Source organism: Equus quagga, chromosome 2 (assembly GCF_021613505.1).
Source record: "Equus quagga isolate Etosha38 chromosome 2, UCLA_HA_Equagga_1.0, whole genome shotgun sequence".
Classification (NCBI taxonomy): Eukaryota; Metazoa; Chordata; class Mammalia; order Perissodactyla; family Equidae; genus Equus; species Equus quagga.
The window spans coordinates 31,860,129-31,878,701 of record NC_060268.1 but is presented as its reverse complement, the minus strand read 5'-3'; the positions used below and the strand labels follow the sequence as shown (position 1 = coordinate 31,878,701).

The 18,573-nt window shown below is 44.9% G+C and overlaps 1 protein-coding gene across 9 annotated transcripts in view; it reads left to right on the top strand.

Annotated features, from left to right (window-relative positions):
- RYR3 (ryanodine receptor 3) overlaps positions 1-18,573 on the top strand; it is a 484,984-nt gene that overhangs the window by 308,308 nt on the left and 158,103 nt on the right. For all 9 annotated transcript variants that reach the window (XM_046653250.1, XM_046653245.1, XM_046653249.1 and 6 more), the window contains exons 32-37: positions 431-596; positions 8,083-8,169; positions 8,581-8,807; positions 10,319-11,114; positions 13,269-13,469; positions 17,878-17,980. In XM_046653250.1, the coding sequence (XP_046509206.1) occupies positions 431-596; positions 8,083-8,169; positions 8,581-8,807; positions 10,319-11,114; positions 13,269-13,469; positions 17,878-17,980 (1,580 nt within the window). The remainder of the gene's footprint in view (positions 1-430; positions 597-8,082; positions 8,170-8,580; positions 8,808-10,318; positions 11,115-13,268; positions 13,470-17,877; positions 17,981-18,573) is intronic.

Genomic DNA, 18,573 nt, shown 5'->3' with positions numbered 1-18,573 from the left:
TTATAGCCTTTTGCTCTGACACTGGACTGGGACTCTGAAGGCAGATTTTTGTTCTTGCGCCTTGTACCAAATCCCCATATAAGTCCACCTATGGTGGTCACCCTCTCTGGGCCTCCACTTTCCGTCTCTAAGGTGGGAATACTACCCTCCCCATTATGTGTTTCAGTAGGGGAATTGACGCTGACCTGGGAACAGTTACCTGAACACTGTGCTCTGGAGGGAAGGAGCCTGGTAGATTGCCTTGTCCCTAAACTGAGTGGTTTGTGCCTCAGGAGACTGGGGTGAAGCTGAATGAATCCACTTAAGAAAAAAATTATTGGGGGCTGATTAGAAAGCTTCTTTGGAAGCTTTGGGGGCTCTTCATTCCTGAGTCCTGACTGCAAATTGCCCCAGTCCAGATTCTGTGCCTTTTCCTCTCTCTGGCTCCTAGTGTGAAGCGCAGCAATTGCTACATGGTCTGGGGGGGAGACATTGTGGCCACTTCCCAAAGATCAAGTCGGAGCAACGTGGACCTGGAGATTGGCTGCCTCGTGGATCTGGCGATGGGCATGTTGTCTTTCTCGGCCAATGGGAGAGAACTTGGCACCTGCTACCAGGTAGGGGTAGCTTCTGGGGCCAAGACAGGGGCGTCCCAGGCCTGAGTGCCTGAGGCTCTGCTCCTCATTCTTCTCCATGTTCAGCATGTGGAGTTGATGAGCCCATATGGTCCACACGCCATCTAGGAAAACAAATAATAAAGTGATTTCATTTTGTTAAGAGATGGGAAAATATCATTAGTTGGTTCATCAGATATGCTGGTCATCTTTCTAGAAGATAAGATGGGTTTTCCTTGGTGATAAGCTCTAAAAGGTCATTCATTTATTCCGTAAGTATTTTTTGTGCAACTCTTATGTTACCTGTGCTGTGCAAGATGCAAAATTTAAAAGGTGAAGAGAGAAACTCCTCATTTAAGAAACTTACACTCACTTTAAGAAACTTCTATACTCAAAATATAGACCTATAAGAACTGATTAATTTGCCAGGGAGTATCCCCTTTGCAAAAAATTTATTCTCATTTCCTATGGATTCCTTACAGAAGTCTTTTAAAATGCATTTATATAAATAATGTGTTTCCGTATTTCATTGACCGTGAACTCCGATAGAACTACTCAGGATAAACATCAATTATACACATGTAGGCTTACCTGTCATTAACCACAAGAAGACTGATCTCCTTTAAGCAGGATTTTCAGCCTTGATGGCCAGGCAATCTTGGGAAATGCCACATACTATATCCTCCTTTTGAAGTTTTGCAATAAACATCGGTACAGGAAAATTTTGAGAAATGCTTCAGAAAGAAACCTGCCTGACCAAGTATTTCTCTTATTATTTAACCAAGAAAGCTTTTTTTTTTTTTTTTCACTTTAACAATTAGTAACATTCTCTAAGCCTGGAGTTCTAAAGAGCATACCATGGGAAAGGCTAAGGAGTTAAATTTCTGTATTAAACCTTCTTGACACTGCATGGGGAGAATGGAGAGGCTCACGTGTGTGTTCACAGAGAGCGTTATCCAAGTTTGAGGAGGGAAGAGCTTCCACTGAGAGTGATCAGGAAAATGTTCATTACCGAGAAATCCTGATTTTGAAGCAAAAAGGAATTCTTCCAGGTGGAAAAAGAGGAGTATAGTAGGTTGAAAGAATGGCACAGAAGCATCATGGAGAGAGAGGATTGTAAGGGATGTTTGAGGAACAATGGACAGAATAGAATGGGGCCTTTATGGTTAGTGGTAACAAATTCATTTGGAGAGGTGGGAGGTATTAACAAGAAATGAGGAGCTCCTGAAGGTTTCTGACCAGGACAATTGCAGTCCATGTTTAAGGAAGCCTAACTAACTGCAGCGGATAAAAAGCATCCTGCTACTATGTAAATGGATAAAACCCCAGATTCGAGAATCAGCCCCAGGTTACAGCCTCCAGGCTGAAAAGCTCCTTGGCAGTCCTTTGTCTGGCCTGTGGTTGGAGAGCTGGAGTCTGGAGGGGAGAGAGAGAGTAGCCACCCCAAATCTGAAATGTTTGGTGACCAAGAGCAGATGGACCAAACCCTTCCTGCGGGCCAGGGACAGCCTGCTGGCATGGAGGCACTCTTCAGTACCTCCTGCAGTGGGTGACACTTTGTGCACCTCCTTCTCCTCCTGGGAAAAGGTGGAATCATTAACACCACACAGCAGGCTTCTTCCAGCAGCTGAGACCCAACCAGCTGTTCCCAGAAAGAGGCCTTTGCAAAACCAGGCTTGGAAGCAGAGAGTGAAGGTATTATTCTTCTAGTACTTTCTCATGATTCCACCTTCCCCCTAGTCCCCTAAGAAAACGCTTATGGACATTACTGCTGTCTTTCAGAATCCATTAGCTTTTTCCCATTAACTTTTGAAATGAGTTTGACTGAAGGGTCCTCCCCGAGCTGCAGAGAGCTCTAAAGCATCTAATAACTTTTAAGGCTCGTTGGGCTTCGGAGGTCCCTAAATAAATAAATAACCCAGGGCATTCACAGCAGCAGTGACTTGGCTGCCTCAGGGACGAGCCCATGATGTTGAGGAGATGTTACAACAAAGAGCAGAATACTGTGGCCATCTTGGTCCCATCGTTCACTGTAGTTCCTGGGTGACATTGGGCTAGTCTGTTGTCTTCTCTGAGCTGCATGTTGGCACCTGCCTTCTGGATTGCCTTCCTCTACTCCATGCATATAAATCTTGATTACTCTGCTCAGTGGTCCCAGTCCTACCTCCCCACCCAAGGAATGTTGCTGTGCATGGGGAGAATGTCAGGGCTCTGCACAGGGACCTTTGCTAGGCTCGCACCCAGCCAGCCCACTTCTCATTCCAGGCGAGGCAGTAATGTGTCCAGCCGTGCATATGGTCTCCCAGCAGTGGGATAATTGTTATTCTGCAGCTGTAGCCATTTTCATTTTTCAATTATCTCAAGAAGAGCAGGGCAGCAATATTTATACACTGTCTTTCTATTCAGAAAGGACCGGTAACCAAAATAATGAGAGAAGGATTCTCTCAAACCCTGTTTCTAGACCTCCCCATTAAATACTGCTATGCAATTTGAAAACCTTTTTCTGTCCCACTTAATGTAATCATGGGAGAAATGAGAAATAAAATGTATGTCCAAGAGATACTCCTCGGTCATTGCCACCCCAGCCACACTGCTCTGAGAACAGAGCCAGCTGTAAGATTCAGATTTACGAGAGGGGTTAGCTTTCAATTCAGGCTAGTTTCTATGTCCTGACCTTCACACATGATTAGAAATAGAGTGTCTCTTATTGCAAGGACAAGATAGACCAGCCCATGATAAACGGTACCTTAAACACAAAGGGAAGAAAGCGCTTGGTGCTTCACAACACCTTCACATCTGGGCTCACTGCTCATTCCGTTAGAATGGAAGCTCCCCGTCCAGAATGTAAGCTTCTTGAGGACAGAGGCCGTCTCTGGTCTCTCGTGTGCACTGCTGTGTCTCGTGCACGTGAACAGTACGTGGCACCTGCTGCGCGCTTGCTAAGTGTTTGCTGTCAAACTGACCAGCTTGGGTGGGAAGCCACTGTTTTTTAGTTGCAACCTAACAAGTTACCACAAAATTAGCAGCTTAAAACAGCATATGTTTATTATTTCACAGTTCTGTAAGGTTGACTGCGTTCTCCCCTCAGCTTCTCACAAGGCCGAGATCAAGGTGTTGGCTGGGCTGAGTGGACTCTGCCTGGAGACTCTGGGAGGAATCCACTCCTAGCCCATTCATGTTGTTGGCAAGATCGGGTTGTGGTTGTAGGCTGAGGTTCTGAGGTCCTTGTTTCCTCACCAGCTATGAGCCAGGGCCACTTTCTATTCCCAGAGGTACATCCATTCTTTCTCACGTGTCCCTTTCCATCTTCAGAGTCAACAAGAGCACATCTGGTTCTTCTTATGCTTCATATCCCTCTGAGTTTCCCTTTTGTCCCCAGCAGGAGAAAACACCTACTTTTTTTTTGAGGAAGATTAGCCCTGAGCTAAATTCTGCCACCAATCCTCCTCGTTTTGCTGAGGAAAATTTGTCCTGAGCTAACATCCATGCCCATCTTCTTCTACTTTATACGTGGATGCCTACCACAGCATGGCTTGATAAGCAATGTATCGGCCCGGGCCTGGGATCTGAACCTGTGAACCCTGGGCTGCAAAAGCAGAGCACATAAACTTAACCACTATGCCACCGGGCCGACCTCAGAAAACACCTTCTTCTTAAGGGCTTGTGCGATTAGATTAGGCCCCTAAGGACAATCTCTCTCTCTCTTAAGATCTATGGTTATTGCCTTACTTACATCTGCAGAATCCTTTTGCCATGTAACATTCAGGATCACAGGAGTAACCCCGGGGTCATGAGGCCATCTAGGATTCTGATCACACCACCACCAGTCACTGTTTTTATCCTCATATGCACCTATCATGAGCCCACAGTTGGATTTTCTTCTTATTTTAGTGATTGAAGAGTGTCGACGAAAATAATCCATAACCAATCTATAAATGAAAATTTGGGTGAGTTTATTCTGAGCTAAAATCTGAGGATTATAACCTGGGAGAGTCTTTCCACAAAGGAACAGAGCACTCCAAAGAAGTGGAGGTATACAGGGTGGTTATATACCCTCAAAGAGGGTGTTTCACATATGATTGAAATGTCCCTTTTACAGTAGTCACAAGGCTGCTCTGTAGGCACAGCGATTGATAGAAACAGCAGACAGGTCTGCTGTCTGGGTGAACCCCTCAGGGTGGCAGGTCTGTTGCCTCAAGCTGGGCGATCGCAGATGAGCACTGCAATCAGTTCCCAGCCTAAGGAAAGATGCTTAATCTTTAAGGAGATGCCAACGTGGGGAGGGGGAGGGAAGTTGCACCTTTATCTCAAAATGTCTAAGCAGATATACAATGCATGCTCAATGGCCACAGTCAGGCCCTTTGGGAAAAAACAAAGTCAGGCCAAATTAGGTTTATACCAAATGGCTTCCTAATATACTCCAATGTATCCTATTGCTTGCCATTTCAATTTGTCAAGAGAAATTTCCATGGTACATTTTGTTGGGAGTATCCTCCGCACAGTGGTTATAAACCTAGCCCAGGGCATCCTTAGTGCTTTCAAAGCACCTCTTCTCTCAGGGGGGTTTGAGGAGGGCCCTGGTGGCATCTAGAGGGAGGTTTATGAAGGTTGCAGGGACCAGTTCTGAGGGTCCTAAACGCGTGCCACCGTCTTCAGCCTGTAGCTCCCTGTACTGTGTGATTTAATTCAGCATAAGTAACCTATGGATGAATGCATTTCTCTCTCCCCATGAGCACAGACTCATGGGCCTCTTGCTGGTCCAGGTGAAGTTTTCTCAGCCACCAGAGCTCTGCTTTCTTCAGGTTGTGATGACTTGAGGATCGTGCATTGTTCTAAATGTCACATATTGGGTATTTGAGAAATCTGGGGCCTGCCCAAGGATGACTCTTACCTTATGGCCAAAGTCACTACAGCATCAGATCAGAATTTCCTATTTGTGTCCCCACCACTGTAAACCCAGAGTCAGCACAAAGCAGGCATATGGCAGGCACTAAATAATTACTTGTTGAATATCCTTAACATGCTTATTTCATACACAGCCAGGATGTTCTAGCAATCCTGTCCCCATATTTTGATTTTACAGGCATTTATCCCTTCATATCACCCATGGGTGCCTGAAGCATTGGGTACCATAAAGCAAATATTTGTGCCTGAAATATGAGCCACTGCAGTGTACTAGAAGACCGTGTGCTGGGCACAAGTCTGGGGTTTAACCAGTCTGGCCCATTTCATCGTGAGCAAATGATAGCACTGGACTTCAGTGCAATCTTTTAGGTCACTTTTACAGCCCCCCAAAAGTGTTTTTTTGTAAAACTTATGTCTAACTTGAGGAAGTTCATTATTTAAGGGATGCTTGTAACAAATACCCTGACAAAAAGAAAACTCACTATATTAATTTTCTATTGCTGCATAACAAATTACCACAAATTCAGTGACTTACAACAGCATACGTTGGGGCTGGCTCAGTGACATAGTGGTTAAGTTCATGTACTCTGCTTTGGCGGCCTTGGGTTCTCCGGTTCAGATTCTGGCACAGGCCTACACACTGCTCATCAGCCATGCTGTGGCGGCATCCCACATACAAAATAGAGGAAGACTGGCACACATGTTAGCTCAGGGCCAATCTTCCTCACCAAAAAAACAAAAACAGAACAGCATACATTTATTGCCTCACAGTTTCCATAGGTCAGGAGTTAGGGCACAGCTTAGCTGTGTCCTCTGCTCAGGATCTCACAAGGCTGCAATCCAGGTGTCAGCCAGTGCCATTTTTTTCTGGAGCTCAGAGTCCTTTTCCAGGCTCACATGGTTGTTGGCAGAATTCAGTTTCTTGCATGTGTAGAACTGAAGCTCCATTTCTTGCCGGCTGCAGCCAGGGCCGGCCACTCTCAGTCCCATGAGACCCCCTGGAATTCCTTATAATGTAGCCCTCTCACAACAGGGCAGTTTACTGCTCCAAGCCCAGCTGGAGAATCTTTCTAATCTGCTGAGATGGAGTCTTATGTAATGTACCCTAATCAAGGGAGTGACAGTCCTTTCACTTTGCCGTGTTCTGTTTGCTAGAAACAAGACACAGGTTCTAGGGAATTATAGGGATTATACAAGGCGTGACTCACTGGGGGACACCTCAGGGTATGTCACCACCGCCTACCACCCGCTAATTTGGTGCTCAGGAGAGTTGCAAGAATTTCCTAATGTCTGAATTTTCTTAGAGGCAAAGGACTTCAGTTGGTGGAATTAAAGTTCCATTTCTCCTCCCATGATCCTCTGAGTCTGATCAAAACCCTGACATCAAAGTGAGCAAGGACTAAGTGGAGCCCCTGATGTCATAAATAAATCAATCCACGCACCTCATGGAAGTGACAGCTAAGAGACAGTCACAGAATCCCGTGCCATTCAGTGTGAGAACCAGAATCATAAAGAGTGAGACGGAGGTGGAGAGAAATCAACAGGAACCAAGTGAAAGGAGAGATTTTGAGTGAGGAGACAGGCTCTGGAGGCAGACTCGTCATGTTATTCCAGGGAAGCACCTCACGGCCTCTGCCCGTAAAGCAGCAGTTCTCAACTAGGAGCACTTGTCCCTTTGCAAGACATTTGGCAATCTCAGAAGACATTTTTGGTTGTCATGACTGTGGTGGCGGTGGGGAGTAGTACTGGTATCTACCTGGTAGAGGCCAGAGATGCCACTAAATACCCTACAGTGCACAAGACCCCCTCCAGAACAAAGAGGTGCCCAGCCCAAACTGTCAGTAGTGCCAAAGTTGAGAGACCCTGCTCTGAGTCCCCCTGGGCTTGCCTGACCCATGTCCATTTGCCTTCGGAACTAATTCTGAAATCACTGCACTGCCCCCAATTGTCACCTCCTGTGGGCAGGAGTGATGAATGATAGTGCAACCCACGTGCACTGTGAAGAGCCAGCACATCACATTGTTCCGTGACCAAGAGTAGGCATTGCCTTTGGTGGCAAGTTAGTTGCTCTCCACCTGTGACCGTGTCCTGAGCACTGGAGAAAGCTGCTGGCTGGAGTTACCTGAGAGAGAAAATGAAAAGACATGAGATGGTTCAGCCCCAAGTAGAGTGAGTGAAAGAGTGATTAAGGTGGGGAGCAGTGACAGTGTCTACCATAGGCACCAGGTCTCTGAGAATTTCTGAGCAGTGGAGAACCACCCACCAGCTACCTGTCCTCTTTCAGTGGAGGTTGGAATGAAGGTGTTGATTAAAACTCTCAGTGAGGGACTATCCCAGGGACATAGTGGTTAAGTTCACACACTCTGCTTTGGCGGCCAGGGGTTGGCGGGTTTGGCTCCAGGGCGTGGACCTGCACACCCCTCATCAGGCCATGCTGTGGCGGCATCCCACATACCAAATAGAGGAAGGTTGGCACAGATGTTAGCTCAGAGCCAGTCTTCCTCACCAAAAGAAACACTGAATGACTTAGCCACCTATGATTTTGTGATTCTGGGCAAACATCTCGATTTGCTTTGGTTTCCAGGTGGAGCCCAATACCAAAGTGTTCCCAGCCGTCTTCCTGCAGCCCACAAGCACTGCTTTATTTCAGTTTGAACTTGGGAAGCTGAAGGTATTTATCTGTCCCCTCTTCTAATGGCTGTGACAAGAGAAGGCAGCAGTGACCAGGGGGGGAAAATCCCACACCTCAGAAAATGAGAATCTTTCACTTCTCGCTTTTCATATAGCGCCCCCCCCCCAAGACTCTACACTTGCCTGTGAAATCTATATGACAGAATGTAGATTTTTTTCCCCTTCTCCCACTTCTATTGGGTGCTGAAAGAATTAATTAGTGATCATTTATCCCACTAGGCAAGGTCTTAATTAAGGCTAATAAAGCCCTTAGAGGTCCCTGGATGCATTTGTCTCTCTTTAATTTCTACTAACCACATTGGTTGTCATGACCCAGGTGCATTCTCCAGCAACCGAGAATCTCCGTATTGCACGTGTGTTTCCTCTCTAATGCCTTTCCGCCCTGCCCCAGAATGCAATGCCCCTGTCAGCGGCCATATTTAAGAGTGAAGAGAAGAACCCAGTCCCACAGTGCCCACCTCGCCTGGACATCCAGACCATCCAGCCCGTGCTCTGGAGCCGCATGCCCAACAGCTTCCTGAAGGTGGAGACAGAGCGGGTGAGCGAGCGCCATGGCTGGGTGGTGCAGTGCCTGGAGCCCCTGCAGATGATGGCGCTCCACATCCCTGAGGAGAACAGGTAGTGAAGGGGCCCAAAGACGCAGGGGCGGGCCTGGGAGGCGGGTGAGGCAGGACCCAGCAAGCCCAGGAGGAAAGGAGGAGCATCCTTATTGGCCAAGGGCCCTTCTCAGTCCCAAGATGACTATTGATTTCCTCCAAGCCTCTGTTTCTCTTCTTTCCCTTCCCTGCTTTCGTATTCACTCAGAAACAGCGGGATATTCACTACAATGTGCCTGCCACAGGGCCTTTGCTATAGCTCTGAGTGCCTGCACTCAGGAATGTTTCCAAGCCTTCAGTTAAAAACTCTAGTGTGACCCTAAAATACATGTATTGATGACAAGAAGGCGAAGAATGAAGTATGCCTAGCTTGATTGGAAAACTGAGAATCAGGCTCCTGGTCTCCTCTTGTTAAGAAATACTCTTGGCTATGGCCTAGGTTCAATTCCATTGCTTCACTTTCTGGCTGTGTGGCTTCACTTTCTGGCTGTGTGGCCTGGGGTAAGTTACTCATGGACTCCAGGCCTCAGTTTCCTCATCAGTACAGTAAAATAATTTCCCACCCAGATGATTATTGGGAGAAAAAAATGAGATTGTTTAGGTAAAAGCTAGTCCAGTTTCTATATGTGGTAAGAATTAAATAAATTTTATTGTTACGGATATCATGACCCCTGATCTCTTGGACTAAGAAAATAAAGTCATGGGGAGTGAGTAGAGGTATTTGACACCTGCACAGCTCCCATTCAGGTGTTCCAGTGGGTCATGGGCAGCAGCAGGACAGGCTAGTGTAGGGAAGGAGGAGAAAAGACCAGGAGTCCAGCCAAGTAAGCCAGCTGCAAAGGGTCCTCAGATCCATGGTGAGGAGCAAGACAAAAGGGAAAATCTAAGCCAGGATCAGAGCCTATGCCCTGGGCCCCCACAAGTGAGGGAGTAACACACGGGCAAGTAGACTTCTAAAGTCAGGAAGAAGGAAATGAATTGAGTATGCCGATTGAGCTCGGGGTGGAGAATGTTTTCTCTCTGGACAAGAGTGCAGGTGTGTTTGTTTTCAGGGGAGGGAAAGCCCCGTGGATGATGGTAGACTGGAGATGATACAGATAAGGTAGGTGGTAGATTGACACAGGGCTTCAGCTGCATCTTCTTAGGGGCTCTTACATCAGGAACAGAGGATCACCTTGAACTTATAAGTAAGAAGACCAAGTCACCTCTGAATGTTTTTCAGTTTTGAGGTTTTGGGTTCTTCCCGAAAAAGGAAGACTTTCATATTTGGTAAGCCATGTGTCTTAAGTGTTCAGACCTTTGAGACCCTTGTAGTTAGGGAAGGAGGATTATCAGGAACTGGGATATGGATCAGAACTGGGAGAGGAATGATAACCTGTAAGAGAAAGTGTGGCAGAGACTCCTCCATCCTTCTACCCCTTCTGCCTTCGCTGGGTTGGGTGAAATCCCTGAGGATTCAGAGAGCGCGAACTCTGCTGACTTCTGGTGCATTCTTCTCCCCGTGGAGTGCTTGATTGCTTGTGCTGTCCTCAGGTGTGTGGACATCCTGGAGCTCTGCGAGCAAGAAGACCTGATGCTCTTCCATTACCACACTCTGAGACTCTACAGCGCTGTGTGTGCCCTGGGAAACAGCCGAGTGGCTTACGCCCTGTGCAGCCACGTGGACCTCTCCCAGCTCTTCTACGCCATTGACAACAAGTACCTCCCCGGCCTCCTTCGGTCTGGTTTCTATGACCTGCTTATCAGCATCCATCTGGCCAGTGCTAAAGAGAGAAAGCAGATGATGAAGAATGAGTACATCATCCCCATCACGAGCTCCACCGGGAAAATCCGCCTGTACCCAGATGAGTCCAAGAGGCATGGACTGCCTGGGGTAGGCCTGAGAACATGCCTCAAGCCAGGCTTCAGGTTCTCCACCCCTTGCTTTGTTGTGACCAGCGAGGAGCACCAGAAACAGAGCCCCGAGATTCCCTTGGAGATTCTCAAGACAAAGGCTCTGAGCATGCTGACAGAGGCAGTGCAGTGCAGTGGCGCTCACATCCGGGACCCTGTTGGGGGGTCTGTGGAGTTCCAGTTTGTGCCTGTGCTGAAACTCATCGGAACCCTGCTGGTCATGGGGGTGTTTGACGATGACAGCGTTCGGCAGATCCTCCTCCTGATCGATCCCTCTGTGTTTGGCGAGCACAGTGGGGAGATGGAGGAGGGAGCAGAGAAGGAAGAAGTGACCCAGGTGGAGGAGAAGGCAGTGGAGGCTGGGGAAAAGGCCAGCAAGGAGGCTCCAGTCAAAGGCTTATTACAGACCCGATTACCAGAGTCTGTCAAGCTGCAGGTAACTCAGGGCAGCAAAGATCCTGCCCTTGGAAAGAGCTGGGGAGGGAGACAGTGCTGCCTGGTGGTGAGGGTAGGACTGGGCACTGGCCTACATGTGGAGATGCTAAGAGAGAGCATTCACTGGTCATGCTTGTTTCTGACGTGGCATGTACTCTGTAAGTCTCCCGCAGCCAAAACGAAAATACTAACCCTTGTCAATAAGGCGTGTGCTTTGGAATTGTTCTTCTGATGACAAGGATGGATTTGCCCTGATCTTATCTCTTACTCTTTGGGACTAAAGGGCTCCTTTGTGGGATCCTGTTTGGAGAGGGGGAGGAGCCTTTGGCTGTGGAGTAGACCAAAGGAACTGGCTCAGAGGGTGCCCACACCCATCACCTGCGCTCATTTGTTGCCATGCTCAGTCACACCAAGCTGATCTGGTCTGTCACACTGGCATTCAAAGAAACTGTCATCTGAGCTAAGAAAAAGAGTCATGCCCACTCAGAGTTGCCCCTTGTCACCACCTAGGAAACCTCAACGTTTCCTAAAACGTAGTCTTACCAGGTGTAAACCAGCATCAGTGGTGCCCTGAAGACGGCAGTGTTTGTCTCCTGAGCACTAAGATAAGAGAAATGAAAACGAATAGAGTAGAACAGTCTGCCCCACGGAGCGAGCCCAGCTCAGCCATCCCTCTCCTGAGCTTACTAGCTACATAACTGTAGCTTATTACATATTATTAATACATATTATTGTTACATAGCTGTAACCTTACTAGCTACATAAACTTGCCAACTCAGCCCATCAGATCCTTAGACTTATGATTTGTAAAATGTTGATGATAGTATAATAAAAAAATCAGAATGTATTTTTATAAAATATGAAATACATTTTGTCATAAAATGTTTATAATAAAGTAATCTGCAGTTGAAACTGTCTTATCCAATGTGATGGGATTGGTAAGTGGTCTGTTAATCAAAACATTGAATATAGAGAAGCAACATAACAAGTTTTACACCTACGCCTTAAACATTTTATTAAAACATATAAATGTGCTATTCTGATGTAGGGCCAGGACCTTTTCTTTATTGTGAGTCTGATTGGCACAGAGTCCGCTCTTTTGCATAGATAACACTTGTTACACACCGTCTGTGAAGACCAGTTTGGGGGTCTTTAAGGTAGGCTGCAGATTTAGAGGTAATTGGAAAGCAACCTGAGCGTAGAATGCTTCTAGATTTTTATGATTTCCCCCATCTTTTGGTAGTTGTCTAGCTCACGCCTAATGTTTAGCATTTCTTTTTAAAACGACTTGCCTTTCCCAGATGTTCTCTAGTCATTCAACTTAGCTTTCCTATTTCATTGGCTCACATAATTTTTAATTAAATGTAATTATAATCACAAGTCTGATGGGCATAAGCTCTGAGTCCTGGTTCACCGGGTGGGAGCAGAGCTGTGCGGAATGCGGAGGGAGAGCACCCCACTACCAGGGGCACCGTCGTCAGTGCCCAGACGAACTGGAGAGTGTCCGTTAGTCACGTGAGGGGTTAATAGTCACGGAGGTGAGTTAATAGAACTTCTGCTTTAATAAAAAGATCAGCAACACTAATGATTAACGGAGATAAAGTATGGCAAGTGTCTGGCATAGTGTGAGGCAAATAGTTAGTGCTCAATTAGCTATGGTTATTGTTCTTCTTATTAGTATAAATTCTAATAGTAATAGGATTAGTCATAATAACAACCTTAAAGAATGGATCACAGAAAAACAGTGCCAAGAAACAAAAACAATGAAAGATGGGAAGGGAAACAAAAGTCTCAATTTCCCGTCAGCCAGAGCCAGAAATGGTCAGGAAGGAGCCTGTGCTCACACATGCAGTTCGGTGGTGGTTCTGTACTGAGGTTGGAGCCCTGTAGGAACACTCTAAGAAATGCTGCTCTCTCTCCAGAGGCAGGTACACTGTCTTTTATGAGCTCATTTTCTTGTTATTCTGCTGGCCTCAGCCCTGAAGAGCTGGTCTTTGGATTCAAGTAACAGCTCTGTGGTGACTCTGTGACACTGGACAAGTTACTTAAATTGCATAAGTCTCAGTGTTGCCATCTGTAAAATGGGGATGATAGCCACTTCACCAGTGTACGTAGAGCATTATTATATCAGCATATCTATACGCTTCTGTTGCAGATGTGTGAGCTCCTCAGCTACCTCTGTGACTGTGAGCTGCAGCACCGAGTGGAGGCCATTGTGGCATTTGGCGACATTTATGTCTCCAAGCTCCAGGCAAATCAGAAGTTTCGCTACAATGAGCTCATGCAGGCCCTGAACATGTCTGCGGCCCTGACAGCCCGGAAGACCAGGGAGTTCCGCTCACCCCCACAGGAGCAGGTAAGGACCCCTTCCTGAGCGTCCAGCCCTTTCGTGTGGAAGAACTTGAAGCCTACAAAGCAGGGGACATGAAACCTTTCTGTGCCCGGTGCAGCCACAGAGCTGTGGGAGATCAAAAGGCCCAGCACAAGACCAGGAGACAGGCCTCGTCCTCTGCTAATGACAACTGAGGAGCATCTGCCGATTATCTTGGGTGGGAAAATAACCCTTCCGAAACTGTACCTAAGGCACAGCTTCCTTCCCTTCCCCTGCTCGCTCATACCTATGCCCCCATCACTGAGTCAAAGACAAGATCACTGTCAGGATCCCACTTTCACCCAGCGAGGATCCACCAAGTGAAAAGATATCTGTCCACTCCTTCCAGAAGTCACTCCTCTCTATCAAAGATCAACAGAATATGGTCAGTGTAGCCCAACTTATGAGAGTGGGTGCACAGTCTTCCTCATCCCAGTGCCCACATCCCATTGCCCCTTGACCAAGACCCCACAAAGCCTCCTCAGCCTCAGGCAGCCTGGAGGTCAGGTCTGGGCAGGTGAGTCCTCTTCTGTGATGTGCCATCTTCATCCTTTGCAGTACCCACCTTGTAGTCAGCCTCACCCCATGGGAAGGCTACTTTGAAAAGAATAAAAATCCTGTTGAGAAACTTGCAAATAAAGGAGGGCCACCTTAGAAAATAAGTTTCCATTTGTCCCTTCTGCTCAGCTGCTCACCTATGTCCTTCAGGCTGCTTGGCCACTGCTCCCTCAGTGTTCAAAAGAGATCTTTCAGTGAGGAAATGCATTTTCTGGATCTGAAACCAGGTTTTTGGATCTTATATATATTTAATAAGCAGCCTCTCCATAAGTTGTTGCCAGTATAATTACCACCATTTTATATTAATGGCACGACCACAACTTGGTCCAGTTACTTTCCTAACCTGTTTTATAGAACACAGGTATTCATATTGGCTTAAAAATGAACCACATATCTTCGCTTTTAAGAGATCACTTGAGTGATACTGGCCATGAAAAGAGCAGGCAGAGCTTATGTCTCTTTGCTAGAGGCAAAATGAGAAGGCCCTTGGGATTGACTGGAGTAGATAATTGGTGCCGAGGAAAATGCAGTGAGTGTGAATTACTCTTGAAGTCTTTACAAATGTTGTCAGACTACTTTTAGACTTGCAGCAGGTGTGAACGATCCCCATTTCACTGGGCAAACACTGACTCAGCTTGTATTTGTGAATAATGGGAAGGCAGGTGATGTGGTAATTAGAACACCAGTGTTGGCTTCGGACTGTGGCTCCTGTTCTGGCTCCCTCATCAGTCGCTGTGTGGTCTTGGGCACGTTACCTCTCTCTGTCTCAGTTTCTTCAGCTGCAAAATACAGATAATTTTGGCTCTCCCTCCCAGGGTTCTTGTGAGGATCCCATGAGATAATCTATTTAGATTGCTTTATAGTGGACATTCTGTATGTACTGCGAGCTATCAATAGTTTTAGTGTTAGTGGTATTTGCATTTGCCTCATGCCATGTTCTATGACCTTCTGTCAGTGACCCTGTGAGGAGAATTTATGCCTGTTTTCTGGCATCTCCTTAACCCAGCCAGAACTGGGTTGTCCATCTAACACTATCCTCATGGACATAGCTCTTGATCCTGGCTCCACCCTTCTTTTTCCTTTCTGCCCCCTGACCTTCTCTTCTGGTGTCCCCAGGGCCTGCATCACTTCCTCCTTTAGCCTTCTAACCAGTCCTCTGAACAATCATTTCAGACGTCTGTAACTCTAGAAATTCTTCCCTCATGTGTTAGATCAGTGATTCTTGCGTAGACGTCGGAATCACCAGAAGGGCTTCATAACACACGGATTGCTGGTCCTACCTCTAGGGCTTCTAATCCCATAGGTCTAGGGTGAGGCCCAAGAATTTGCATTTTTAGCCAGTTTCTAGGTGATGCTGGTGCTGCTGGTTGAGGAAGAAAATGAAAGAAGGGACACTAAGTGTTATCAAACTCAGCTGCCCCTTGGGCACCCCCTCCCAGAGTGTTCATTTCTACAAGGAACCTACCCCTAGAGCTCTCTAAATAATTAAGAATTTAATGTCAACAAAAGATATGGAGGATTGTGATCAATTTTAGGGGATAGCAATGCAAAATCACTTGGAAAATAGGATGCATAGGAATTTGAATTTTAAAACAGCTATATGATTACCTCATTCTTCTGTAACCTTTGAGGAGAAAATAGAGGTTTTCAGCCCTGTATCCGTACAGTATTCAGACAGAGAAAAAAAATACTTGTGGATGTAACTGAGTGCGAAAGAAGCTAAAACTGAGGTTAGTCTAATGGTTGTTGGCAAATTAGCCAAACAGCGAGCCTTTCCCTTTCGAAAGGGCTTCGTTAAAGGGTATGACCTACGGCAGAAAATCCAGCTCACTCCCTTTTGGTTTTATGCCCTGCAGGCTGGTGGGCCACTGCTTCCTAAGTGGTCCCCCAAAGGACAGATATTTCAGTAAAGAAAGTAATTTTCTCCCTCTGAAACCAGATCACCAAATCATATTTTTATTTAATAACAGCCTATCATTAGATGTTGTTGATATAATTACCATAATTTAATGTTGTGGAGCAACCACAGAAGTTACTCTTCCAGCCTGTTTTATGGATATTATTTTACTGCAAACACTACCTCTACCTACTTCAAAAAATGATTTGCAGGAGAAGCTTTGAATAAGGATTTCCCTAACAACGTTAAATAAGGTTCATGTTGAATAAAAGAGATTGTAGGGTTTTCTACCTAGAATCCTAAGCAGAAAGAAAATAATACCCCTTTGCCTGGTGTTTGGGTTACCCTGCCTGTAGGAGCAAAGTGGACAAGATTGCTTCTAGTTATTGCTTCAGACCCTCCCAGTGTTGACTAACCTGCGGTTCGTGAGTCTGTGGAAAGAATTAGGATATCCAGGAATCTGTGAATAACAGCTTCACTTCCACCAACTTGTCATTAATCTCTGATAGCATTTTTTTCAATTATTGACATAGGCAGCAAAGCAAGTACCTGCCTTTCTTAAAAACAGAATGTACCGATTTTCTTATATCACATGACAGTGGTTATGATATCTTGAAATATCATTTACATTCATCACTACTTCAGGATTACAGTGGACGTGAGACCTGCCACTAGATCTTTTTGTCTAGTGAGTTAATAAACAAGTACCTATGTTAGTATATCACAGATTTATTTTTTATGATCTTGATAACTGAATTTCAGTATAATCGCTTCTCTTTGCAACCCCACACATTTTATTTCTTGTATTTAAAGTGTGAGAAGCAATCCATAGGTTTCACCGTCTGTCAGAGACACAAAAACAGTTGAGAATCTCTGAGACAAAATTATAAAGGAAGAGACTGACTGTAAAATACAAAACCTAATGTGAAAAAAATCCTGTAAACAAAATTAAAAGCTCACTAAAAACTGGGAAACATATTTGAAGTATATGTTACAAAGAGCTAATAATCTAGAGATGTGCAAAGTACTCACCCATTAGTTTTTTTAAGGATAATTACCCAACAGAAAAATGGAGGAAGAACATGGATGGGAATTTATAAAATATGAAATAAAAATGGTGCTTATGTGTGGGAAAACGAAGTTCAACCTCACCAATTAAATGCAAATTAAAGCAACAGGAATATGACATTTTTCACCCATTAAATTGGAAAATGTTTGAAAATGTATTAACTCCCATTACTGTAGTGAAGATGGCTAAGTAAAACACACTCTTTTATAAATTTGATAATAATAGAAATTATTGTGAGCTTTCTAGAGGGCAATTTCACAATTCATAGAAAAAGCCATTAAAATGTACAAACCATTTGATCCAGTCCTTTAATTTCTAACCATTTATCCTAAGAAAATGATCAGACATGAACAAAAATTATGTAAAAGGAAATTCAAACCAACTTTATTTATAAAAATAAAAAATGAAAACAAGTTAGTAGAGTGTTATATTTTCATAAATTTTCCATAAATTGCTATTCATTCATGTGATAAAATGCAGTGCACCTATTAAAAATCAGGTTAAGAAAATGCTCAAGATAAATTGTCAAGTGGAAAAATCAGGTTTCAAAAAGTTTGTCTAGAGTATGATCTCCGTCTGCGTACATAAAGACTGAAAGATGTTAAGTAAAATATTGACAGTGGTTATCTTTGAGTGGTGAGACCTCAGTAAATTTTCTTTTTTAGATATTCTCCAAAGTTTGTGCAATTAATAAATTACCTTCATAATCAAAAAAAAGTGAAAGTCACTTATGAATGTTGACTGTCTTTACAAAAAAAAAAAATTGAGCTAAATAAAATTTGCAAAGAATGGTAGGTGTCTAAGGCAAGATCGGAGTTCTTTTGACAGACCTTGAGAACCAAGCAGCCATTCTTCTTTGTCCCTCAAAGATCAACATGCTTCTTAACTTTCAACTGGGAGAGAACTGCCCCTGCCCAGAAGAGATCCGGGAGGAGCTCTATGATTTCCACGAAGACCTTCTCATTCACTGTGGTGAGCTTCCGGGATAAAAGCTTATCAAAGATGTGTCTGCTTCTGATTCCTTGGTTCAAAGTTGGTGGCGAGTTAGGAAGTTAGTTTTCTATTTAAAATTACAATCCTAATTGTTCAGGAAATGAGCCTCTCCAAACTCTTTGGGCCAGAGGAGAAATAGGAAATAATCCTCATAATATATGACCCAAACTCCTTCCACCTAGAAGACATTTTGCTGAGATATAAGAGTAGGAACTGAGTCTCTGAAGAAGGAAAGAAAATATCTGATCCTTATGTAAACCTCACCCAGTTTAAAGTTAGATAGTTGGGACTCTGCTCCTAGCTGAGCCAAGTTTTTGATGCCCTTTGCTTTTTAACTTTTAAGTGATATAAATGTGGCAACTTTTCCCCTTAAGGATTCTAAGCCGGCGTTTCCTACTTTGATACCCATCTGCTGGTTTTAAGTGGCTCTCAGCCTTCATGCTGCTTGCACAAGGGTGGATTGAGAAATGTATGGATAAGAGATGATCTTTTCATTTGAAGTAACTCAACGTTAACTCTTCCCAGAGACTCTAGAGCCCAGTTTGGGTATAGGTTTAAAAAAGTTAAGTCTT